This window comes from Saccopteryx bilineata, chromosome 2 (assembly GCF_036850765.1).
Source record: "Saccopteryx bilineata isolate mSacBil1 chromosome 2, mSacBil1_pri_phased_curated, whole genome shotgun sequence".
Classification (NCBI taxonomy): domain Eukaryota; kingdom Metazoa; phylum Chordata; class Mammalia; order Chiroptera; family Emballonuridae; genus Saccopteryx; species Saccopteryx bilineata.
In genome coordinates this window covers 220611156-220636581 of record NC_089491.1, presented here as the reverse complement: position 1 = coordinate 220636581, position 25426 = coordinate 220611156, and the positions used below count along the sequence as shown (strand labels likewise).

The following is a 25426-nucleotide window of genomic DNA, read 5'->3' as shown; positions in this document are numbered from 1 at the left end:
TAACTAAAGATTTTGTTACTTTAACCCTTTGAGTAGTGAGTTTTTTGTTAACCCTTTGAGTGAGGACGTAAACATTCGTATTACTCAAGGGTAATGATTTCTAGAATGACTACCGAATAAATGAACCTGATGAAAAATGGTAAGTTAAAACAAAAATTGTTTTTATTTTAACAAAAATGTAGTAATAGGAACCCTTATGAAGTGTTTGCTTGGTATCAGGCCTTGTTCAAGGATGCTGATTGGTGTTGACTTCTTTACTCTTTAGCACAGCCGTGTGCTGAAGGAGGTATTTTTCCTTTCTCATTTCACAGATGGTCCCACGAGGCACTGGAGGGTTCAGTGTTTTCCCCAAGCTATTCAGAGAGTAGGTGTGAAGATGAGATGGGGATTCTGGTATCCAGGCTGGCAGTGTCTGTTGTCACCATGCCGCACTGCCTTACACAGTTCAGCTGCCCAGAGGCATCACCACTATCAGCAGTGACTTGGCTTTGTTAGTTTTTCTTAGGTTCATGATAGCAAAACCATCAAATGTGTTAATTGCCTCCATCACTTCCCCATGATTTCTTTAAGCTCAATATAAAGACAGTTTGGAAAATGGTTAGGATCCTTTTGAGTATAAGAATTTGAGTAATCCATATTAAAAAGGTTCTTATCTAGTTTAAGTGTAACAGTGTGGTTATATTATCATTTTATGAGAGTTAAGTGGGTTTTTCCATTATGTTAAAGCTACTGTGGAAAGAGCTGAGTGAAAAGGTAAATGTGTGTGCAATATAAAGTCACAGGCCTGGGGGTCATGACCGGTGTCTGCCAGTGTGGCTGTGTGCTCTGAGCGCCTTGACTCTCAGACCTCACCTTCTCTGGGAAGTCAGCTCAAGTTTGTCATGGCCTCCTTGGAGTTACTGTGGGGACCGAATGAGAGACTGCATGGGGGGAGCTCTACATAGTATGTGTGTGTGGAGCTGCCCTGTGTGTTTCTGTTTAATGACATTTTGATGCATATTGAGTTTATTTTGAGAAGTTTATGTGCACGTGTATAGCCAGTAGTCATGGCCATCGTGGCCATGCACATGCAGGTTCACATTAGATTCGAGCAGACGGTAAAGAAACAGTGGAGCCAAAAAATGGTGGGCCATTTCTTTATTAAAGTCTTGCGCTGGCCGACAAGCAACACACACAGGAAAAAACACTTCCCTTTCACTCAGGGCTCCCAAAGCCACTGACACATTATCTGGTTCTACAGCCAGGAGAATCTTCTCCGGTTTCTCCTAGAATCAAAGGCCCCACCAGTCTCAGTGGAGCTCACAAAGCCGCTCATCTCTGGTTCTCCATCTATATATCTTCTCCCTTCTGCACAAACTGCTTCTTCCTCAGCACTCTGCATTCTTTCTGCTCTCACTCTGTAAACATGGCTTCTCTTCCTCCAGCACACATTAGGAAAACAGTGGCCCTTCCCAAGCAGAAAGGTAATTTGCAATTTCACAGATCACATACCTGGTGCTGCCCAGTGCCATTTTTTAACAGTAAAAGTGAGCAAACTAAAAATATACAAGTTTTACAAACTCATTTGCCCAACAGCACGTCTCTGGGTTTCCTTGTCTGCCTGGAAAGTTCTTGCTGTTCTCTTGCAGAAAGCCACGGCTGGGGAGCAGATTCAGTAGTGAAATGGGGTAGAGTTGAGGGGGCTCCACCCTCCTGAGCTCTGTGGCTTTGGGCAAGTTACACAACTTTCCTGATCCTCATTCTTCTGGGGGGGGGGGGTGGAATCACATTTACTTCAGGGAGGTGACATGAGGATTAAGTTTTACCATATATGTCAGGGGCCAGGTTTTCTAGAGACCAGTGATTTAATGATATGAGACAGTCTCATTTTGTGGTGTCATTTTACTAAATATAAAATAGCTTAAAGCAGGGGTCGGGAACCTATGGCTCGCAAGCCAGATGTGGTTCTTTTGATGGCTGCATCTGGCTCGCAGACAAATCTTTAATAAAAGAAAATAATGTTAAAAATATAAAACATTCTCATGTTTTACAATCCATTCATTTCCTACCACTCATGTTCATGGTTGCAGGTGGCTAGAGCCAATCACAGCTGTCCTCCGGGACGACACCAAATTTTTATTGGATAATGCGTAAGGTACACGGATCGTTGTATGGCTCTCATGAAATTACATTTTAAAATATGTGGCGTTCATGGCGCTTTCAGCCAAAAAGGTTCCCAACCCCTGGCTTAAAGTTACCGATTTAATAAATTTTAGAGCCCATTTTGCCCATATTTATCTAAAAATAGCCTAACTGGATTTTTCTTTATTCCTGTTGTAGGTGCCGGAGACCAGAATTTATTTACCTCTATTTACCCGACGTTGTCCCAGCAGCTGCCAAGAGAACCAATGGAATGGAGAAGGTATGACGTGTTTGTTTTTTGGCTGTAATCTTCCTCTTCACTCTTTAGACATTTATGTGAACAAGTGAGGTAGTAAAAGTTAAAGTCTGAGTCCTAAAGTGCACTGTGGAGAAGCCGAGTGACACCACAACCCGTGGGCCAGGAATATATTGATTTTCTTAACAAGATAGAGGATGGAAGAAACAACACTGTTCTTTTGAGTTACAGGCTCTTTTACAGACTTGATTTGTGATTCTCCAGGGTTCTTCAGACTCAGGCTGTCTTACAGGCATAGGCATTGTGGAAAGGAGACATGTATTCACTCAGACGCCCTATTACAGCAGAACATTAACCTTTTATTTGCACTCCCCTTCATTAAGGATGAGAAAATATACAGAAAAGTGTTTGTAAAAGTTAGGAGGGAAACCACATCAGCCACCCCAGCGACCCTCCTCTGCGTAATTGTTCATTTAATGACTTGTTCAAAGGCACTAATAAACTTTGAATTATCTTACTGGAAAACTTATTTCTGATGAGGTATTATTTTTTGAAAGTGTTTGGATTTTGATTTAACACAAGTAATCCGATTTTAACAAGGTGGCTAAAAATTTTCCCATTGTTAGTAATATTCATGCGATTCTGATTCTTGCTACATTATTCCTTTGCAACTACCAGTTTGTACCTCAGTATCCTGAAGAACTAGAGTGGATTTCTGGGATGACTCACCCAGGTTCTCTAGTGAATCTAGTCTCATTTTTGTGCCTGATTATTGTGTTATAGGAATGTGTTTTAATTACCAATATTTAATATAAATAGTGTACAGAGTGGGAGAATTCTTTTATGAAAAAATTACTCAACCTTTGAGGAGGTCCAGTGCTGTGAACAAGAGAAAACCGTTCATTTAGCAAGTGACGGAACTTAATGTCTGAAGAAATGGAGTAATCTGGAAAGGATTTCAAATAAGTATATATTATTTAAAAATTCAGAAAGATAAAATAAAAAAGTATGTCCATGAAACAATAAAGGAAACGAAAACAATGTAGAGAAACTACACAGATTTAATATATATATTCATTTCTTCACTTTCCTGGAACCTCACTCAATGAGAAAAAGGACTAAAATGGCACAGATATGCACAGGGTGGAGAAAGGAGTGAAGATGGCGGTAGCAGAGAGATGTGCACACCTTTTTGGTGGAAGAAAGAGAGATGGAGGAATTGGAAGAGTCAGCTAAGCCCCATGTGTCTTTGGGGGTAGGTCCCTGAGGAACAGGCACTCTCTGACAGGTGACAGGGCCTAGGACCTCGGTAGGTGAGGGCAAGACCAGGCTAGAAAGGGTGGTGGGAGAAGGTGTGGGCAGGAAGCAGTTAGATACAGGGCCCCCCCCTGTCCTGTGTTTGCACTGTATGTCCCTGCTGGAAGCCAGGAGTGGGGTGGGTGGGTATTCCTATGAACAGAGAAGCTCCAGACCCTTGGATAAGAGGCACTGTAGAAAACGGGGAGAGGTGCCATTCTGAAACCAGCAGGTCTAAGTCTGAACAGCGTACAGCTGAGACCCAAGAACTCTGTGCCACATCCATGCTCCATAAGCAAGAGAGTAGAGAATTCATTTCAGGAGAAACTAGGTGGCCCCAGAGATAAGACCTATCACACTCCCTGTTTTAGGAAACATTGGGAGGAGGTGCTTGATCAGATTTAGGACCCAGATGCATTCCTGATTGGAGCAGCAGGACTGTAGGCTCTTGGGGGATGTCACCAGGGAAAAGGAACCGATAGATTACCAGATGCCTGACTATGTGGGTAGTACTCAGAGGGTTTACTGTTCTGTTGGAGAGCTTCGTAAGATTTAAAAATGTTGACACTGGGAACTAAGAAAATAAAAAATGCCAAGAAGAAGAAAAGTTACATTCTAAAGCTACTGCAAGCACAGAGTGTTACTTGTCTTATTAGTGAACTGTGTTGCTACATTTAATAAAGGACACATGGCATGTGGGCAACAAACACTTGTGATAGAGCCATTGGGAGCGGGGAGGGATAGAAGAGTGGACAGACAGCTGAACCTGCATCTTCCATCACAGATGGTCAAAGATCTGGTCTAAAATGAAAGTGCATGGGGAGTTATAGTGGGTTGAGTTGTGGCCCCCAGAAGGTATCTCCATCTGGAACCAGTGGATGTGACCTTATTTGGAATAAGGGTCTTTGCAGATATAACCAAGTTAAGGATTTCAGTATGAGCTCATCCTGGATTAGGCTGGGCCTTAAAACCAGTGACAGACACATGAAGGGGAGGCAGAGATTGGAGTGATGTGTCCACAAACCAAAGAACGTCAAGGCTGGCCAGAAGGTAGGAGAGAGGCAAGGAATGAATTCTTCCTCAGAGCTTCCAGAGGGAACCAACACCTTGATTTTGAATTTCTGGCTTCCTAAATGGTGAGAGAATGAATGTTGTTTTAAACCTCTAGGTTTATGATAATTTTTTATAGCAGTTCTAGGAGACTAATATGTAGATGAGGTAAAGAGGACCTGTGCTTGTGTATGCGTGTGTGTGAAAAGCTAATTCATACTGTTTGACATTGTCAAGTATATACGTTATTACTTTGATAAAAACTCAAAATTAGCTCATTAGATCTAGTAGCTAAAAGATTGAAGCAAAAACTTTGCTAGATTCACTAAGCAGCTGTTTAGCTGAAGAACAAATTAGTGAGTTGGAAGATCAAGCTTAGAAATGCTGGAGTTTAGTGCTAAGACTGGAGATGGACAGCATGGAGAAAAGCTGAGACATGGAAGCTAAACCCAGAGGTTTCAGCATCCCTCGAATAGGTGTTTCAGAAGTGAGGGCAGGCAACATTTGAAGAACTAACACTAGGATTTTTCTAGAAGTGATCAGAGATGCAAGGACCTGCAGAGAGGTGAGCAGAATGAAAGCAGAACAAAGTGAGCCAAAAACAGTGCCAGGAAAATGGAGGAAAGGGAAACCAAATGTGCAGTCTCTCCCAGCATTGAAAATGCTGCATAAAATAAAGCATTTAGTAAGTGTCTTCTCAAAGTGCTGAGGGAAATACCTTTGAACCTAGAACTCCAGAGTGCCATTCAAATATGCTGTTCACTGCTTGCTGTGACATGGAGACAGTTGGGAGTCAGTGCAATAAACAATAACAGTTTTGGACATGTGTGATGAGAAGCCTTACCACCCTGTCTGAAATAGTTAAAGTATATATCTCAACAAGGAGAATGAGCTCAAATTCACAAGATGAAGAAGCAGCTGCCAGCAAATTTGTCATAAAACATTTTGCTCAAGTTAAGGTATCAGTCCTTTTAAAAATGAAAAGAATTGCCTGACCTGTGGTAGTGCAGTAGATAAGAGTATCAACCTGGAATGCTGAAGTTTTTGGTTCAAAAACCTGGGCTTGCCTGGTCAAGGCACATACAAGAAGCAACTGCGGGTTGATACTTCCCATCCCCCCACCCCTTGAGCTCTCGTTTCTCTAAAACCAATACATAAAATCTTAAAATAAAAATGAAAAAAATCTAAAATTCCAAATGTGTGGAAGAAATCAGAGAGAAAGTATACTGTTTTTCTTGTCTTATTCAAGAAGGATACTTGTTTACTTTAGTCTTTGAAGAAAATGTAAGCTTATGCAAATTAAAATAAAAATGTAACCAACAGCAGAATAGGAATAGATGGTTAAGATCTAAAAAGAAAACGTTATCAATCTCATGAGAACAGAAAATAATAGCACGCAAATAGGATATAGACCAATTTAGGGGTGAAGCTGGTTATATTCAACACAACTGGTGTCAGTTTCTTAAACACGGGTGTTTCTGAGATTGGAGACACAGCCTCTGGAGGTGGAAAATAAGGTTGGGAAAAAAGACATGGTGTAATTAATATTTAGAAGTATATCAAAATAGTACCCATATCCTCTGATAGCTTTAGATTAGATGTTGTAGCTGGCGGGGTTTCTATGTTCTTTCCTCTTGGGTTGAGAAAAGGAAGAAGGGTGGTCACCACGGCTTTATTTGAGCTCTGCAAACAAAACCTGTTCTTTTTCATTGATAGTTCTCTTTTCTGGATCACACAGGTGACAGAAGTGTTAGTGCCATTTAAAGCTTTCATAGTTTCAAACTGTTCTTTTGACATTTGGGAAGCTTCCCTTATAGTGACTTAACAGATGAAGTTAAACCCCAGTACAGTCCATTTTTCTCAGAAGTCTGTATTGTTGCACATAACCCTGGTTAGGTAGCATATTCCTGCACATGCATGTATCATTAAGCAAAATGAAAGATTTTATGCACAAGGAGCTTTGACATGTAGCTGTGAACTGTGATTAAAATAATTTAGCCTGACCTGTGGTGGCACAGTGGATAAAGTGTCGACCTGAAGTGCTGAGATTGCTGGTTCGAAACACTGGGCTTGCTCGGTCAAGGCACATATGGGAAGCAACTACTATGAGTTGATGCTTTCTGCTTCTCTCTCTTTCTCTCTCTCAAAATCAATTAAATTAAAAAAATAATTTATAGAATTTTTTGAAAGACTCTTACAGGGTCAGAACTCAAAGAAATGATTAAATTCTTGTTGCATTTTTTTCTTTCTGCTGAATGTTCTTCAGTTGTTTTTCTCAGTGACTTTAAAATTGTTTATAGGTCCTATGGCCGGGCTCCCAAGATGATTCACCTAGAATCCAACTTTGTGCAGTTCAAAGAGGAGTTGCTGCCCAAAGAAGGAAACAAAGCTCTGCTTACATTTCCCTTTCTCCATATTTATTGGACAGAATGCTGTGTAAGTATTCATTTGGGGGGGGGGGGAGTCTTGGAATAGGGTTAAGAACTCATGCGTCTAGGTTTTTTTTAGACAACTACAGTTTTCACCTGTACTTTCTGCTGTCCCTTTTATTCCAGTGTACTATTTTCTCCAGTCCTCAGCTGAGGTGTGGCTTTGTTGTGTCTTTCTGCTCTGGTCCAGTGCGTTACCCTCGTGGTCACCCAGTACAGTCTTATTCTCTGTGTTCCGAGTTCTGTGAGCCGTCTCTCTGTGCCCCAGTGGCCACTAGCTAATTTTAATATTTACTTTCAGCTTTATTTTCATAATCTCCTATTTTACCATCATGGCAGATAATTCCTGTTTGTCCCTTGCTGGAGTGGTGACTTTCTGAGGGCCAGGCACTGGGTCCTCCCTCGTTATCAGGGCCTGTCACAGGAGGCACTCCAGGACTGCCTGTTGGGGGCACTGCTGCCATAGGCCTTCACTTGAACTGGCAGATGTGTACACATGAATCCAGAAAGGAACTTGTCTTTCTTGACAGAATTACTCTGTTGAACTAATAGGAAATTTTGTGGGTCATTTCTTCCAATTTGACTCTAATAAAGCAGACTCTTAGCAATATACTGAATATATAAATCATTGCATAGCGTGACATTTTAACCTGAATCTGAGGGTGCAGAAGCAGTTTTTGTAATTTTAATGAGAAAGAACTCAAGGCTCATTCCTGGTTTCCCTGGACTTTATTGCGTACACCTTTTGCTTTTGCCCAGTAACATGTGTGAGATGTTGTCTATTGGGAGCTCATCAGAGATTCAGCACCCAGGGTTTTTATCAGGGCTGCTCACATGGCTCCTCTGCCTGGCATGGATGAAAACTCTGGAGTCTTAGAGGGGTAGCAGATTCTAGCACAGCCATCATGTTTGTACAGACGGTTTGGGCCTAGTGAGGCACTTGCATCACATGTGCTGAGAACCCTCTGAAACCCACATTTCCAGGTGCCAGCCAAGGGCCAGCCTCGTGAGGAAACCTAGAGGTGGTCACCGCAGGCCTGGTAACTCTTCTCTCTCTAGCTCCTTCCTCAGTGGTAATGTCAGATTTGATTCGTGGTCCAGGAGTTGTCTTGCTTCTCCATGCTGTAGGTCCATTTACCCCTTGCAGTTAGTAAGCCATCCCCAGGGATCAGCAGTAAGGCTGCGTGTATCCTTCAGTGTGAGTGCCGAGATTGTGCCCCGGTGGTGATTCTTCCCGGACCAGCCAGTATAGACACCACTCCCTCAAATTTATCAGCACTGTTCTGCTCGAGGAAAGAGTCTGCATGGGTTTTTGTTTAACTTAATGCTTTATAGTCAATTAGCCTTACTTATTTGATATTCAAATTGTCCCAGATTTGTCCAGCAAGGGTCACTTCAAACTTGCTCCTCTGTCTTTTTTATTTATTTAAGTTATTCATTTTAGAGAGGAGAGAGAGGAGAGAGTATGAGAGAGAGAGAGAGAGAAAGGGGGGAGGAGCAGGAAGCATCAACTCCCGTATATGCCTTGACCGGACAAATGCAGGGTTCTGAACCAGCGACCTCAGCGTTCCAGGTCGACTCTTTATCCACTGCGCCACCACAGGTCAGGCTCCTCTGTCCTTTTGAGCATTTTCTAACTTTCTGGGACAATAAGATGTTCGAGGTTCTTGTACCTTTGCTTGTCCTGGAATCAGCTATTTCTTCACGGAGCACTGATTCCTTTGCCACTAAGGAGTGCCACTGCATTAGGCCTTTTTTGTAGACAGCTAAGAAAGGGTATCTCCAGGTATCAGAGTTGATACTGATGCTGGATTTTAACCTGACCTCACAGAGCTCTTTTCTGGCCTCCCCCATTTCATGTTTATATGCACCCTGGCTCTTGATAACATCAGTGCATCTGTGGGCTCAGTCCTGCAATATGCATAACGTGGTTTCACAATTGCTCCTCCTGTACTGCAGTACTACGGCAGGAAACATCTTCTGAAAAGAGTTCAACAGTTGTTTGCAGTTTGCACTTTGCTGGACTGACAGCACACGTCGTTCCTCTCCGCTTGGGCTAGTCCTCCTCAGGGTTGGTCCTTCCAGTGTTTTCCTAGTTGTTCTTGCCTGTTTGTTTTTCCATGGGAACTTCAGTGTCAAGTTCCTTAGCTCCAGATTAAAGCTTTTTGGGTATTTTTATTGGGATCACGTGAACTTTATAAATTACTGTATGCAGCTCTAACATCTTGATGATGAGTTGCTGTAACCCAGAACGAGGGGGGACTTTTTATATCACCCCTTGGTAGACACACAGGTCTACCTGTGTCTTTCAGAGTGCTTTAACCTTTTCTTCTTAATAGATTTTAAACATTTTTTGTTAACTTTATTTTGAGCATTTTACTTTTTTGTTACTGTTGTAAATGGGGTTTTCTTTACCATTATATATTCTAGTTTGTGTTTATTGTGTATATGAAGGCTGTTGGTTTTTTCCATGTAAACCTTGCTGAATTCTTTTATTGTTTGAGTTAGTGTTATCATTGATTCTCTAGGCCCCAGTAGGGTTTTCCAGGTATCCTAACATGCCATCTTCAAGAACAGATAGTCTTACCTCTTCTTTTTCAATTCTATGCCACAAATTGTTTTCTCTGTTCTCAGACATTGTTAAGTAGTAGTGGAGGTAGTGGCTGTTGCCTTGTGGCTGGCCTTGGGAATGCTTGTTGTGGTTCCCCATTCAGTAAGGTGTTGGCTGTAGGACTGAGGTAAGTTTACATGATCATGTGAAGGAAGTCCCATCCATTCCTGTTTCCTCAGGGCTTTTATTAGGAATACATTGTTGAATTGTGTTAAAGGCTTTTTCAGACTCAGTGGAGATAATCATGATTTCTTTCCACTTAGATCTACCAATGTGTTGAGTTATATTAATGGATTTGGATTTCTTATTATTAAGCCATACTTGCATTCCTGGTATAAATCACATTTGGTCTAAGTACTATTATTATTATTTTAAAAACTTTTTTTCCATTGATTTGAGAGGGGGCAAGAAGGTGGAGAGGGAGAGAGAGAGCGAGGGGGGGAGGGGCACCAACTTTTGTTCCATTATTATTATTATTATATTTATTTTTTGAGTGAGAGACAGGGAGAAAGAGATAGGAACATCAAGCTGCACCTTGTATGTGCCCTGACCAGGGAATCAAAGCAGCAACCTTTGTGCTCCAGGACAGTACTCTAACCAACCAAGCTATCCAGCCAGGGCTTAATTTTTATTGATTTTTAGAAAGAGAGAGGAAGGGAGAGAGAGTGGGGAGGGGGAAGGGAAGCATTTGTTGTTCCACTCAGTCATGCATTTTTTGGTTGCTTCTCATGTGTGCCCTGACCACAGATTAAACCCGCAATCTTATTGTTTCCGGACAACACTCTTAACTGACTGAGCTAACTCGCCAGGGCCGTTATTTCTAAATACTGCCATTCTGTAGAGAACACACAGTATATGAGTATGAGGACAGTAATTCAAAGAAAACTGAATTTTGCAAGATGGTTTTCCTCTTAATTTTTAACCAAATATATTTTCAGATTTAAATTTGCTTCTAATTTTACCAGGGACATAGTTTTACATATTAGGCTAAAAATGATAAGTACTGCCTTTTGGAGCTTTTCATTTATTAATTAAACCAAAAGTGGGACTGGGTACAGAGTTTGAGATTTAACTCATTTATGGATCAGTCACATTAGTATATGTCTGCAGGAGTGTTTTCAAGAAGACTAAAGAAAATCTAGTGATATGGTCAGGATTATACGAAGGACTCTTCCATTTAAAGAGGGAACGTGTATATTTAAGCAGTAAGCTATTAAGTATAGTGTTTAAAGGTTTTTAAATGTCTAATTTGGAAATGAATTAGATATCTTGGTTTTAGATTTTCACTCTGACTCTTCTAAGTGCCTTTAGGGATTTTATAGGCAATTATAAACAGTTACAAATACCAAGAACAATTTCTATTTCCCTGCTTCCATCTGGAAGAGACTGAGGTGGACTCGCTGGCTTCTGTGCACGCTGGATGCTCTCGTTGGCAGCTGATGTGTAGAATTCTGAGTCAGGAGCAGTATTGATTTTTAGGACCAGGACGCTCCCCTGTTGACCCATGTGACTCATGATAGCTTTCAAGAAGCTTCAGATTTTCCTCTTTCCTTGGGTTCACATCTGAGGCTGCTTTAACCCTGGTGTGGCCTGTGTGTAGCATAGAATTTAAAGTGGTTCTGGAGTTTGGCAGAGAACTCAGGGGCTGTGGAGGGAGCCACTGGGCAGCTGACCTTGGCCCTCCTATGGCAGCCAGCGACAGTGATGACAGGCTTTGCACCAAGAAGATCCGTGCACCTCCTCACTGGTGCAGGGTACACAATGGATTGGATTCCTGTAGTGCTTAGGCACAGAGCTTTGGCTGTAGAGACCTGGGTTTTAAAGTCCCAAAATTTACAGCTGACTGTGTCACTGTTGACAGCTTCCTGAGCTGTCTGACTCTTGGTTTCTTCCTTTGTAACTTTGGAAACTCTTCCCTCAGTGTCCCAAGTATCTGGAGATAATATGCAGGGTGTGGCGCTGAGCCTACCTGGGGACCTGCAGGGGTTGCTCACGCCTGGGCGTCACATCCTAGAACCAAAGTGCTGTGGCTGCTGTATTATCCCCTGTTGTTAGACACATTTTGCCATATAAATGGAAGGATTGATTGACTTGCTTTCACAGTGACTTATTTATTTTTAGGATACTGAAGTATATAAAGCTACAGTAAAGGATGACCTTACCAAATGGCAGAATGTTCTGAAAGCTCATAGCTCTGTGGACTGGTTAATAGTGGTAGTTGAAAATGATGCCAAGAAAAAAAACAAAACCAACATCCTTCCCCGAACTTCAATTGTGGACAAAATAAGAAATGATTTTTGTAATAAACAGAGTGACAGGTAAGTGTCTCTTAAATTTACCTCATTGGACTGATGCTAGGAGGACACAGCTTACTGGCTTTGGGCAGTGATAAATGTTTACTCTAAGCTACTGTAGCATGCCTGGCACTAGAGCATGTGATGATGGGGTGCTTTCCTGGTGGAGCTCCCAGTCTGGCAGATGCAACCTGTACACAGTAACCCTTGTGGAGGTGCCCTAGGGCCCACTGACTGTGGGAGAGGCCACACAGTGGGTCCCCTTTCTGAAGATTGATAATAATGGGTGTCAGCATGGCAATGGTTTCAAGGAGTCTTGCCGTTCTGGTGTGCAGCAGGATTCCTTCAAAATAGAAATTATAAAATGCTGACTTCATCTTCAGAAACTGTGAATGGGACTACCGAAGCCTTGGTGGTTACTCTGTTGCATGGACTGGGTCCCTTCTTACTTTTCCCTGTGTCCTGTTCTCTTTTGGGGTGGCACATTTCCTCTATTTTCAGTGATGCCGTTCCTGGCTGAGTTGGCTAGTATATTTCTTATGCCAGTGTAATTTTGTTCTGTAGCTCATAGTGTAGTTCTTTAATTCACCCAGTTCCTAGGGGTGCAATAGGAAGCTTGGTCCCTGCCCTTCTACAGCGTGGTAGTGGCGGAGACGGACATGGCCTCACACCTAGGTCCTCACAGCTGCAGTTACCACCATGGCAAGAGCTCAGACCAAGGGTTCCAGAGTGAAGCAAAGGCCTGGAGTAGGCACTGACCTGCTCTGGGGCTGGGGGGACAGAGTGACTTCCCTGAGGATGCAGTGGTGGGCTAGAGTGAAGGATGCGAGGGAAGAATTCTGGGGGTTGGCTGGGAATACCCACCAGACTGCTGTGCAGCTAATTTATGCTGTGATTGTGTCCTGTGTCAGGGTCGCCCAGTTGACAGTTCTTCAGGGGAAAGAGCAATATGTGGGTTTCCTTTTCAGTAATGTTCAAACTTGCTTTATTTATAATTTCAATAAAATATTAGATTGTTGAGCTTATGATGTATCTGAGAATTTTTGTGCAATGTGGACTTGTGTGGGATTTTTTTCCTGAGGCCTTTTATTCACAAATTAGCTAGCCCAAAGGAATCAGTTTAATATTTTAGCAAGAGGTTCTGTAACTGAGTGGCCTCTCCTCTCTGTGATTCAGGGACACTTAATGTTTTGTTCTAAAGAGGAAGAGCAGATCGCCATGAGCTGGAAGCAGGGAGGGAAGAGTGGGTGGCCTGGCATAAGGAGAATCAACCCGGGGGCCTTGGGGTGCTTTAGTAGAACAAAAGACATTTTGGGGGGATTTTATTAGGTAAATAAATGGGTGTTAATGGAGTATATTAGTCTAAACTTGTAAACCCTTGAAATTGTATAATAATTTTTTCAAAATGCCTGTTGATTACTTTTAATATAATTTTTATCTAATTGCTAAAAGTATGTTTCTGCTGAGCCCATATAAAACTAACTTGCTTTTAATGACTGTTCTTTATACATAAAATTTAATTACTGAAGTTTTTAACATTTATTTCCAATATTTAAACATGTCTTCCAACACTTTGATTTTCATTACTTTGCAAAGCTACCTTTGACAAATCTATATTTTTTAATGTAAAAAGCTAGGCCAGATTTTCATAAATTTGAATTCTGTATACTGTCTATTGACAGTTACTTTATTAGACAGTATAATTTCTGTCTTTGAAAATATTGGACCACCTGGTCCTGAAGTGGCTATTTAAAAAATATCTGATTATAAATATTTACATGTTTATTTTATCTTTTTTTTTTTTTTGTATTTTTCTGAAGCTGGAAACGGGGAGAGACAGTCAGACAGACTCCCGCATGCGCCCGACCGGATCCACCCGGCACGCCCACCAGGGGCAACGCTCTGCCCACCAGGGGGCGATGCTCTGCCCCTCCAGGGCGTCGCTCTGCCGCGACCAGAGCCACCCTAGCGCCTGGGACAGAGGCCAAGGAGCCATCCCCAGCGCCCGGGCCATCTTTGCTCCAATGGAGCCTCGGCTGCGGGAGGGGAAGAGAGAGACAGAGAGGAAGGAGGGGGTGGGGGTGGAGAAGCAAATGGGTGCTTCTCCTATGTGCCCTGGCCGGGAATTGAACCCGGGTCCCCCGCACTCCAGGCCGACGCTCTACCGCTGAGCCAACCGGCCAGGGCCTACATGTTTATTATAGAATTATTAGAGAAAGGTACTGAGCAAAAAGAAAATAGATATTAACTTTTAGTAGTTAGTATGTATTTTTCAGACTCTTTCTCTTTATGGGTATATATGTGTGTGCATGTGAGGTACTGTGTATGCATAATGTTTTGTACTTGCCTTTTCAAACTAAATACTATTGTACCTTGTAACAGTTTTTCCTTTAACAATAAATGTATTTTTACGCCATTATTTTTAGTGAGTTTATAATATTCCGTAGCATTATTGTATGATAAGTCATCTATACAGTCCTCTGCTGGACTTATAAGTTATTGTTTACTTATTATTATAAACACCAATATTATAAATAATATTCTAGCTCCAGTGTTGTGTATAACTTTGTAATTTCCTTAAAATAAATCCCCAAAAGGCAAATTGCTGGGTAAAGGTTTTGTGCCTTTTCAGGCTTTTGATAAGTATTGCTAAGTCAGAAGGTTGCCACGTTATTGGTGTGGGTCACTGGCATTGGTCCCGGCTGGGAGCTCCTTATTACACTGCACCTCCCAGCAGCTGCCTGGCATAGCCGTGTGGCTTCGCCCCAGACAGGCCCCCATCTCCCATGACTTGAGCTGTTTTGGGCTCTCCCTTTCTGAGTTAACTATCTAGGCTTGATGTGAATTTCTTCAGTGCTTTTTTATCATAAAAAGATCTAGTAACATTAAAAGTTGAAGGGCATACATAATAAGGGATAGAGAAAATAATGATTGCATTGTCTAATAAGCACCAGGTCACTGAAAAAACATTGTTTTGGTGGTTGGCATTTGCATTAGTTTTTTCCCCATCTACCCCTAGGTACAGGGTCTCTCTGTGTCTCATTCAGTGCCTGTTCGGAAATAATGCTGATGATTACAATCCTTGAGAGTCTTTTAAGTATAAACTGCCAAACTGGTAGATTCCAGCAGCTCATATGGGGACTGAACACATTAGTCCTTTGGGGGAGGGGGTGTTCGAGGTGAGCCAACTGGACCCCTCCATCTTTCAGGAGAAGAATCAGTGTCCAGGAGGGGGTGGGGTGGGTGGAGTGAATGGAATTAAAGCCAGCTACAAATTTTTTGATTTTCTTCTTGGTGCTGATTGTTCACTATGGGCTGCCTTCCTGCTTTTGCCCAGTGACTTAACATTCCATAGAATTAGCCCTTTCTTGAAAGGGTGTGAAGGGTATAGAGAAGTGAAACTTAGTATCTATTCGTTTTGCTACTTGTTGGTAGTTCAGGTAAAATATTTAGTGAGGAGAGATGTTGAAACTCAGTACATCAATATTTTACAATTTGAGTTCAGACTTCATCCTTTTTCTAAATTATTATCAAGGATAAAGAAAGTTACCTTTTCTAACCTGTTGGATGGATATGTAGCCATTTCAAATGGGAATTCTTTTAATGTTATGCCGTTTATAGTTTACCTGAAAGTCTTTTTGGAGAAACTGTATCATATCTACCTGTTAAGCCTTTATTTATGATTTATTTATTCACCCTACTCTTGAGGTGCTCACATTCTTGTGGGAGAGATGGATCTACAAAGAGAGCAAGTGTTCACTGGGGGTACTTAATGTGGGAAGGGCAGAGCAGCTGGGAGGTGATTGGGTGGGGTTCAGTGAGGATGTGTCAGCTGAGCTGGGTCTTGAAGGGTGAATAGGACTATACTTGATACAAAGAGGGGAGCGCATGAGAAGATCAGTGGGCTCCAACTGGGAACAGTAACAATTAAAGCTGGACAGCTGGGTTGGATCCAATTGTAATGGTCCTCATGTGCCATGCTAATTGATTTAAATTTTGTCCTGTCAGTTACAAGGACCCAAAAGAGGTTTTTAAAGGAAGCAGGGGAAATGAGTTTTGGTAACAGAGCATGACATGATCACCCTATTTTGCAGAGAACCTGGAGGCAGAGTCTAAGACTCAGGATTCATCTGTCTCCTTCCCAGTCTATTCTATAGTGATTCTCCTTGGAAGATCAGTTAATGCTCATGTGGCATTAAACTTTTCCTAACCTGATTTCTCACCACCTGCCTAATGATTTTTATCAGTTAAAGAAGGAAAAAGAAAGGAGTGAGGGAGGGAAGAAAGGAAGGAGAGGAAGGAAATCATTGGAAGGAAAAATGGGAGAGTGATGCTGTGCTTGGAGAGTATTTTTCAGTTCGGTCATGTCTCTGCAGGTGTATTGTGCTCAGTGACCCTTTGAAGGACTCTTCTCGAACTCAGGAATCCTGGAATGCCTTCCTGACCAAACTCAGGACATTGCTTCTTATGTCTTTTACCAAAAACCTAGGCAAGTTTGAGGATGACATGAGAACATTGAGGGAGAAGAGGACTGAGCCAGGCTGGAGCTTTTGTGAATATTTCATGGTTCAGGTACTTGACTAATGACAGAACTGGATGGTTTCCTTATTGTCCCCTCCCCCCTTTTTTCTCTCTAAATAAGGCAGCTCTCTTGTGGTAAGTCTTATTCGCATAATTTTTAAATCCAAGAGACAATATAGTAGCTAACAGACATTTCTGTCTTTCGGCTTATCAAGCAGGAGATCAGAGATGGTGTACTGAGTAATTATATCATTGGCTCCCTGGAGCTTCAGAGCTTGGCATTTGGCCTTTTATGAAATGGCCTGGTCCTCAGGGTAATATCAGTATCCCGGGCCTTTGGGTTCATCTACCGCGGAAATGCTGTACGCAGAGGAGCCCAGTGGTGGTGAGGATCCTGACGCAAGAGACGTCCACTGACTGCCTGGCCCTGTGATTAAGTTATGATTTCCTAGGAACATTTCCTCTGTGGTTTTGTTTTATAATCCATCTAGGGTTCCTGTAAAACCTACTTTAAGCTAGTTTCTTTACTATATTTTAAAAGTTTTTAAAGTTTTAAAAAGTTTAGCTTTTAAAAATTATAGTTTATAACAGCTCCTTCTTTGTTTTAAGAAGAAAAGTCTTAATGAACCAAAGGGATGTGTAATAGTATAATTAGGGGGGAGGGGACCTTCCTTGTCTGTGTTTACCATAGTTTGAAAAAGCTTAATTTTTATATTTAAATATCACTTGCATATTGATTACTGAAGAAATAATACAGTTTGAACAAATAAAAGACCAATTCAGATGAAAAATTTTGATGTTTATCTCTTGCTCTGTTGCTTATGTTGTAGTGGCCTTTGGATAATTTGGTCCACATAAGGGAGTTTGAATGTTCATAATTTCCTATGTAGCTGGCCTACTACAGACCTTTCAGATTGCCCTGTCTCTTCACCCTTTAAGCTTATTAAATGTAGTTCTAAGAGTTACAAACAAGGAAAGGGGGATTCTAAATGAATCCAGTGGTGTTGGGTTGGAATCGGGGCATCAGTATGAACCCACACTATGGTGGTTGGGTGGGTCGATGGATGGATGAATGGATAGGTGGGTGGATTGATTCAGAAATATATGTGTATGTGTTTGAGGATTAGTACACATGCATACTTGCTCTGTCTTCTGGCAGGGCCTAAGAAAAAAATGATACTTCAGTACCAGTGAGCACACCTAGTGCCAGATCTTGGTTTCCAAACTCCATTTTTCACTAAAAGGTGCCAGAGCTCCTTACAGATCTGGTTGGTTCCAGGGTTGTGGCAGGGAAGATACAAGAGAGACCTGGATATCTGTAGATCCAGCAGGTAAGGAAGTGCACAGGAACGGTGGAGATCTGTCTGCCAGAACATAAGCACCACCTGCAGGAACCTCCCCATGGCCAAAGCCGGACCATTTGTGCAACAAAATAAATAATGACAGAATTGGATTTTAACTCATGGAGTTAAAATGAGGCTGCATAGATATAAACAAATAGCTGGTTAAATGAGTAAATAGAGAAGAAGGCCCACCTCTTCCACAGAGAAGAATCCAGTTAAAAACAGGTATCTGGGATGGCAAAGGGAATGCCAGGCACAAGAGGTTACTTTGGTGTCCTGTGCTGCTGCTGAGTCATGGAAGGTCAGAGCTCGTCTTGGCTCTCTCCTCCTTCATTCCAGTTTCTTCTCTGTGCTGCACAAATGTTGACATGTCATTCAACTAGAGTGTACTTAGTGTAGTGTGTTATTCATAATGCTGCATAATCCTCTCTGCTACAATCTTTAATAGTACATTGTGTTTCAAAATATTGATTTATGTTTTTGCTTTTTTAAAACTTTGGGTGAATAGGAGGAACTCGCCTTTGTGTTTGAGATGCTGCAGCAGTTTGAAGATGCCCTGGTACAGTATGATGAGCTGGACGCCTTGTTTTCTCAGTACGTGGTCAACTTTGGTGCTGGCGGTGAGTAGTGACGTTTTATATGCAGATGCTTTTCCCACACAGTTTCCCCGCTTTTAAGTAGTCTGGAAGCTGTCATGTAGTCACAAAATAACTAAATCATCTTGTGTTGTTATTTTAAAATAAATTATATGGGATATATTCTGTGGTTCCTGTAGTAATGAAATGAGAATTAAGAATTAGTCCCTTTTACTTTTAGAAGAATCCTAAATAATAAAAGCATTTAAGATGTTGTTTTCAGGTATAAAATGTCATTGTTACAACTTACAGCTGGCTGGTGATGCTTCTGCTTCTGTGCCTCCTTGCTGGCATAAGGATGGGACTCTACTTCTGTTGAGAGGTCATCTTTGTGATATTTGAATGCTCATTGCAGTGAGTCTTACAAGACACCATTGTAATGGGTGCTCACTTTTCTTTTAAATGTTCAGATAATTTCTTAAAATTTTTTAAAAGTACAAAATTAGCACAGTGAAACCATATACAGAGTTTCTAATCATCTTCACTATTTTTTGGTTGATAATTTATTTTCATGAAAGTGACATTAAATATATAGATATTTGCCTGTAGCTTGTTGTTCTTATGAAGAGACTATCACAGGCATCTCTCCAGGTTAACAGCTGAAGTTCTAAGTCATTCTTGTTCATAGCCACACAGTGCTTTGTGGTGTGAATTCGCTGGTTTATTCAGCCATTCCCTGTGTTGGACGTTTGGGTTGTTTCCACTCTGCCACCACAAGCAGGGCTGTAATAGACATCTTTGTTGGGTGTTTTGTTTTGTTTTTATAACAACCCTTGTCATAGTGTCAAAGAAAGGAGTGATTTCAGGGAAGTACAGTGTCTGCTGGAAAACCCATGGGAAGGAGAGGTCTTGGGACAGTCCACTTGAGCCATGGCACTGTCCTTGCTCTGCAAATGATGAACTGTCACTGGTGATTCCTACTCCAAGCCAGTTTTTATCAAGTTCAGGTTTGGCTAGAGTTGCTGAGACACGAATATAAACATACGACCAAAGCAAAGTGTTTGCTAGTTAAATTATAAAAATCTAGAAGAGATAAAATTACATTTTTACATTTCACACATATATATATATATCTTTTAAATATCTTACATATTGCTTACATTATATTTTATATAATTTCTTTGTGCTCTCAGTTTTTTTTTGTTTTTTTTTTGTATTTTTCTGAAGCTGGAAACGGGGAGAGACAGATTCCCGCATGCGCCCGACCGGGATCCACCCGGCACGCCCACCAGGGGCGATGCTCTGCCCACCAGGGGGCGATGCTCTGCCGCTACCAGAGCCACTCTAGCGCCTGGGGCAGAGGCCAAGGAGCCATCCCCAGCGCCCGGGCCATCTTTGCTCCAATGGAGCCTTGGCTGCGGGAGGGGAAGAGAGAGACATAGAGGAAGGAGGGGGGGGTGGAAAAGCAAATGGGCGCTTCTCCTATGTGCCCTGGCCGGGAATCGAACCCGGGTCCCCTGCATGCCAGGCCGACGCTCTACCGCTGAGCCAACCGGCCAGGGCTGTGCTCTCAGTTTTAAAATAAATCTGGGCCAATTTAAAATCCAAACATAAGCCTGGTCCAAGTATTGCAGCTGACTGATAAGATTGTTCTCATTTCCCCCTTCATTTTATAGGTACTTTTTGGGCATCCATGATGTATCAGGCACCGTTCTTAATGCAATGGGGACAAAACAAAATCAGATATAGACAGATAAATATTTAAGTTAAAATCAGGTAGTAGCAAATATCAGTGCAGGCTGCAGAAAAGGGATAGGAATAGGGTGGGAAGCACTATTAGTTTTAGACTGGTCAGTTCAAGAGGCTCTCTGAGCAGGTGGCATTAGCACAGAGGCCTAGAGGAAAGGGGGGCATGTGCCAGGAGAATCTTGAGGGTGGGGGACTGGCAGAGGAGCCTGCTGGTGTCAAATCCTGAGGGCCTGGCGGGCACTGCACTACTGTGCACTCTCACAGCTCTGAGTATAGATTCAAGTTAGTAAGGGGTGATACATGATCGTAGTTGGCACTTCACACATTCAGTAATGTCAAGTGCCATTATAGAGTCACTTCTTGACATGAGCGTAGAACGAAATGGTTATAATACCTCTCTTTTGTAGTGAAAAAAAATAAATATTGAATGACTTGTTATTGTAGATTCTTATGTTTATTTTAAGATCATATTTGAGTCTTGAGGTTATAAGTTTAAGTTGAGAACATTGTTAGAAATTTTTGACAAGCAAGAATTTCCCCCTCTGCCTCCTGCTACTCCCATTTTCCTTTGCCTGCCATCCTTTCCTCTAAGTGCAGGACTCAGGTAGTTGGTGTGGTTGAGTTAGAGATGGTGGAGTAGAGAAAAGAGTGGAGACAAGGAAGACAAAAACCCTCATGGCTGCATGAACAGGGTGCCCTCTAGGTCTCGTGCCTTCCCTCAGAGCCAGCAACCACAGAGCCCAAGGCTTCCCAACCCCTCAGCCCGCCAGTCTAACTGCTTTTGCACCTGTTAATGACCTTGTGGCATGGTGGTGCTGGTGCCTAGGTCGTGTTACCCTGTGCTCATTGTCAAGTGACAAGTCCTGAGTGACGTGCTTGTGGTAACAACCCCATCCCTGCATCCCAAGACTAGTTTCATGCCAACTGGAAGGGGGTGGGCCGGTGCTTAGGGAGTAACTGAGTGGTGAGCTGCTCGTGGTACCTGAGGTCCCACAGTCCCTCGAGAGTCTCGGTGAGGTGAAGGGATCTGTAGTCAGCCTTTCATGATGTTTGTTTGTTTAGATGGTGCCAACTGGCTGACTTTTTTCTGCCAGCCAGTGAAGAGCTGGAATGGATTGATCCTCCGAAAGCCCATAGATATGGAGAAGCGTGAATTGATACAGAGGCAAGAAGCTACCCTGTTAGATCTGCGCAGTTACCTGTTTGCTCGCCAGTGCACCCTGCTCCTCTTCCTGCAGAGGCCATGGGAGGTGGCTCAGCGCGCCCTAGAGCTGCTGCACAGCTGTGTGCAGGAGCTGAAGCTCTTGGAAGTGAGTTGTCTGTTTCCCCAATTTACCCTTTTCTTGACTGTTCAAACAGAAATCCCAGGCATTGAACTTTTGTGTAGGAAAGAGTTTTCTTTTTCTGAATGTCCTTAATCTTTTGTATATAATTTGTTTAGTTATTCTTTACATTGATTAATTGCTGGAAAATATAATTTCTGCTCTCAATATGGTGAAGTTCATGTTGACCCAAAGCAGCAAGCCTCTTAGATCAGTTTCTTAATATAATTTTGCAGGTGCCTTTGGCTTATTCTGTGGGAGTGGATCTTCACTGATAGAAAGTACTCCTTGATGGACATGCAGAATTAGGGTTCACAGGTAGATATTTGTTTTATTTCAGAACTGTCTTGTTTTACACATGAACATGCAGGTAACAATGCAATATACAGCCAGCTGTGCCACATTAATTAGTAGTACGACATTTAGTAGAAGGTATGTTATGAATATGTATGTGTGTGAAAGAAACCACTTAGTGAAACTGAACATTGCTGATCCATAGTGAAATATCACCTATAAAGATGAGTTCACCCAGGGCCCTGAACTCTTACTGCCTTCAGGGTCATAAACATTGTAGTGAGGAAACTGAGAGAGGGCATTCTTGCTGTTTTCTTTAGCAACCTCTTTACTCAGAAAAATGCACACATGTACATACTGACTGTTGTACGTCGTTTCAGCAGATTCATATATACCTTGCCCCATTCCTCAGTGAAGAACTGACAAATGAGGGAAGTGGGTCTGGAGGTGGTTAGTGACTTACCCAGTAACATAACTAGTCAGAGAATCATCAGACCATCCAAGCCAGGTTAGTGGCCCTTCTCTCGTAGTCCACACCAGCACTCCCAAGGGGCACAATTATGGAAGGTCTTAGAGTATAATATTACCTTGTTAGCTAAGCTGTTGGGAGGAGTAGTTTTCCCTAATAAAGGAACTTTTGTGCACTCTAGAATACTGAATACAGGCTCAACACTTAGTTTGAAATAATCTCAAGAGGTTTAAATCTTTTTTTTATCTAAATGAAGAGAAATTATTTTAGTTAATTTCTAAAGGAGAAATACCATGCCCAGCTGTCATAAACTCAAGAATTTAAGAATTTTATCAATTTTTTTTCTTGCCTTAGACATCTAATAAAGCAAATGAGGAAAAATAACATTTTCCACCTTGAAATGATATTCTTTGGCTCCCTCTAACCAACTAGATTTAGGTCACCTATTCTGGCTGCTCCGATCTTGCTCTGCAAACCTGGGGGAGCTGTGAGGTGACCACCCATTAACAGGACAGGCTGTCTTGTTCTGTTCGTGTGTGCCTAGAGAGTGCACCTGGTGTAGAGATTTTTTTTTTGTCTAATTGGTGTACTGGGGGAAAGGGGCTGTGTATTAGAGTCCAAATTGGGATGACGCCAGGAAGGTTGGTTAGGCAGTTCTTCAGGGCTTGGGGCAGGTGTGGGAAACCAGAGGTGGCGCAGAGCCCTCCCCTTCAGTGCTTTGCCCAGCCTGTCAGAAACTCAAGGATTTAAGAATCTTCCCAATTTTTTTTTTCTTGCCTTAGAAAGTTGGCCAGTCATAGCATGGCTGCCAACCTGTAGAGAGGAGAGGAAGCATTGCAGGAGCCAGAAGAGCAGGGGGCCTTGAGGGCTGGGCCCTCGGTGAGGGATCGCTGTCCCTGGGGAGGGAGCCAGCGCTGCAGCCACTTCCTCCTCCTCCTGCCCTCCTGTCTCCTCCAGACACCTGGAGGCTGGAAGGTGAGGGAGCTCACTGATACATTACATATACGCCAGCAGAGGGGTAGTATGACCTGGGGCATCCAATACAGAGTAGGAATGGGTCATCATGCACAAGTGTCACTGTCCCACCATGGATCTCTTATTCCAGTGTGTACAGATATGCAGCGGGTTATGGGAGGATGTGTGGTATCCCACTTGTCCACTGGACCATGGCACACTCACCTCTTGTCAGCTTTCCCCGCACACTGCAGGTTCTGCTCCCCTTAGCTTGTCTGTGCACTCCCGTGATGCTTCTGGCCATGGTGGGAGTGAATGGAAATGGGCCAATTCTCACCCTTTGCCTGGAAAAGGAATATGCAAGTGGTAGGTGGTGTGGGCTCCTGACTTCCTCAGTAGTACTGTGCCCAGGTCAGTGCATCGACAGATGAGACTGGGCTCGTAGGGCCCCTTTCTAGTGTGCAGGCACACTTGGGCCTTTCTAAATGCCTTGTGTTGTTTTCTGCCTGTCACATTCAAGGTGGTATTTTATCCCTGGCTCTTTTTTGTTCTGGGTGAAATGGTCATTGTCCTCTTGATCTTTCCCCAAGTGGAGTGTTAATCATGTTTTCTGGTCTGCGATGTCCCTCTTGTGGAGTGGGCCAAAGCTGAATGCTGAATGCAAGGTGAGGACACAGTGCCTGCTGTTTGCTCTCCATTCTCTCTCCTCCTAACGACCTGACTTCCAGTTACCTGCTCTCATGCCACACACAGCCAGATGTTGTGTGACTGTGTCATCACTTGGCATCCCCATTACCTCAGTATGTGCACAGGGTCCCAGGGCCTCTTAAGTATGCTGTGCCTGTGAAATTACCTGGGAGTCAGCCCATCCCAGGGATGCCCTACACCAGGGGTCCCCAAACTACGGCCCGCGGGCCGCATGCGGCCCCCTGAGGCCATTTATCCGGCCCCCGCCACACTTCCGGAAGGGGCACCTCTTTCATTGGTGGTCAGTGACAGGAGCATAGTTCTCATTGAAATACTGGTCAGTTTGTTGATTTAAATTTACTTGTTCTTTATTTTAAATATTGGATTTGTTCCTGTTTTGTTTTTTTACTTTAAAATAAGATATGTGCAGTGTGCATAGGGATTTGTTCATAGTTTTTTTTATAGTCCGGCCCTCCAACGGTCTGAGGGACAGTGAACTGGCCCCCTGTGTAAAAAGTTTGGGGACCCCTGCCCTACACCATCCTCGCCTGGTACTTGCTCCCCTATGTGTATACTCTGACACGAATGCTGTCCACTGCAGTGCTTCCCGGGAACTTCTTTTTCACTTTAGAAGTGTTTCCTGTTTGTACCAGCACTTTGACTATGGTGTGGTCAGGTGACCCATGTGAGGTTTTAGGAAGACAGGAGGGTGGGCTCTGGAGTCAGACTGTCTGCACTGGGATCCCACCACACCCCTCCTGACTGGGACCTGACTCATTTACTTAGCCCTTGGAGCTCTCTTTCCCAACCACGAGATGGAGCCAGACCAGTAACTGCCACATGGGTTGTCAGGATCCATCAGGTGACATGTGTATAGGGAGTGTGTAGTGCAGGGCTGGCCTGGCATGTCGTCAGCGTTTCATCCAAGTCAGGTCTTAGTGTGACCTTCCTTATCAATGTCTTCTTGAATGTTTCTTTCAAACGATAGAGTGTTCCACGTACTTGTACGTGTTTTCATTTTAAAGACTGTAAAGTTCTGAGACACTTCAGCATGAAAATTTTCTCTCAGCTTTTTCACCTAAGATTCTTTTTGGTGGGAGGATTAAATTGTTATATTTTATATATTTTGCAGTCGAGAGTTAACTTGAAAAGCTTATTTTCAGAGTTTCTTTTAAAATTTCCTGGAAACATTCAAAAATCAAAAGACTTAAAATTATTTACACATTTGATTCTACTCAAAATCATAGTCATTTCTCTGTGTCTGCTCTGGCTTTCTGCTGGGTTGTTTTTCATATTCATGTCGGTGGCCAGAGGCCAGTGTTGAGCCGTGGCTCTGACACAGAGGGCTGAGGTGGCTCAGAATGATGCCATCCCTGGCTGTGGGCAAAGCTGTGGCTACAGAAGCCAGGGATTCCGCCAGCTTGTAGAATGGGCTGATATGTGATTCTGTTAGCA

At 42.7% G+C, this 25426-nt stretch overlaps 1 protein-coding gene across 2 annotated transcripts in view; it reads left to right on the top strand.

Annotated features, from left to right (window-relative positions):
* TRAPPC10 (trafficking protein particle complex subunit 10) overlaps positions 1-25426 on the top strand; it is a 93502-nt gene that overhangs the window by 21722 nt on the left and 46354 nt on the right. For both annotated transcript variants that reach the window (XM_066259243.1, XM_066259242.1), the window contains exons 2-7: positions 2320-2401; positions 7024-7159; positions 11885-12081; positions 16434-16629; positions 18430-18541; positions 21308-21555. In XM_066259243.1, the coding sequence (XP_066115340.1) occupies positions 2320-2401; positions 7024-7159; positions 11885-12081; positions 16434-16629; positions 18430-18541; positions 21308-21555 (971 nt within the window). The remainder of the gene's footprint in view (positions 1-2319; positions 2402-7023; positions 7160-11884; positions 12082-16433; positions 16630-18429; positions 18542-21307; positions 21556-25426) is intronic.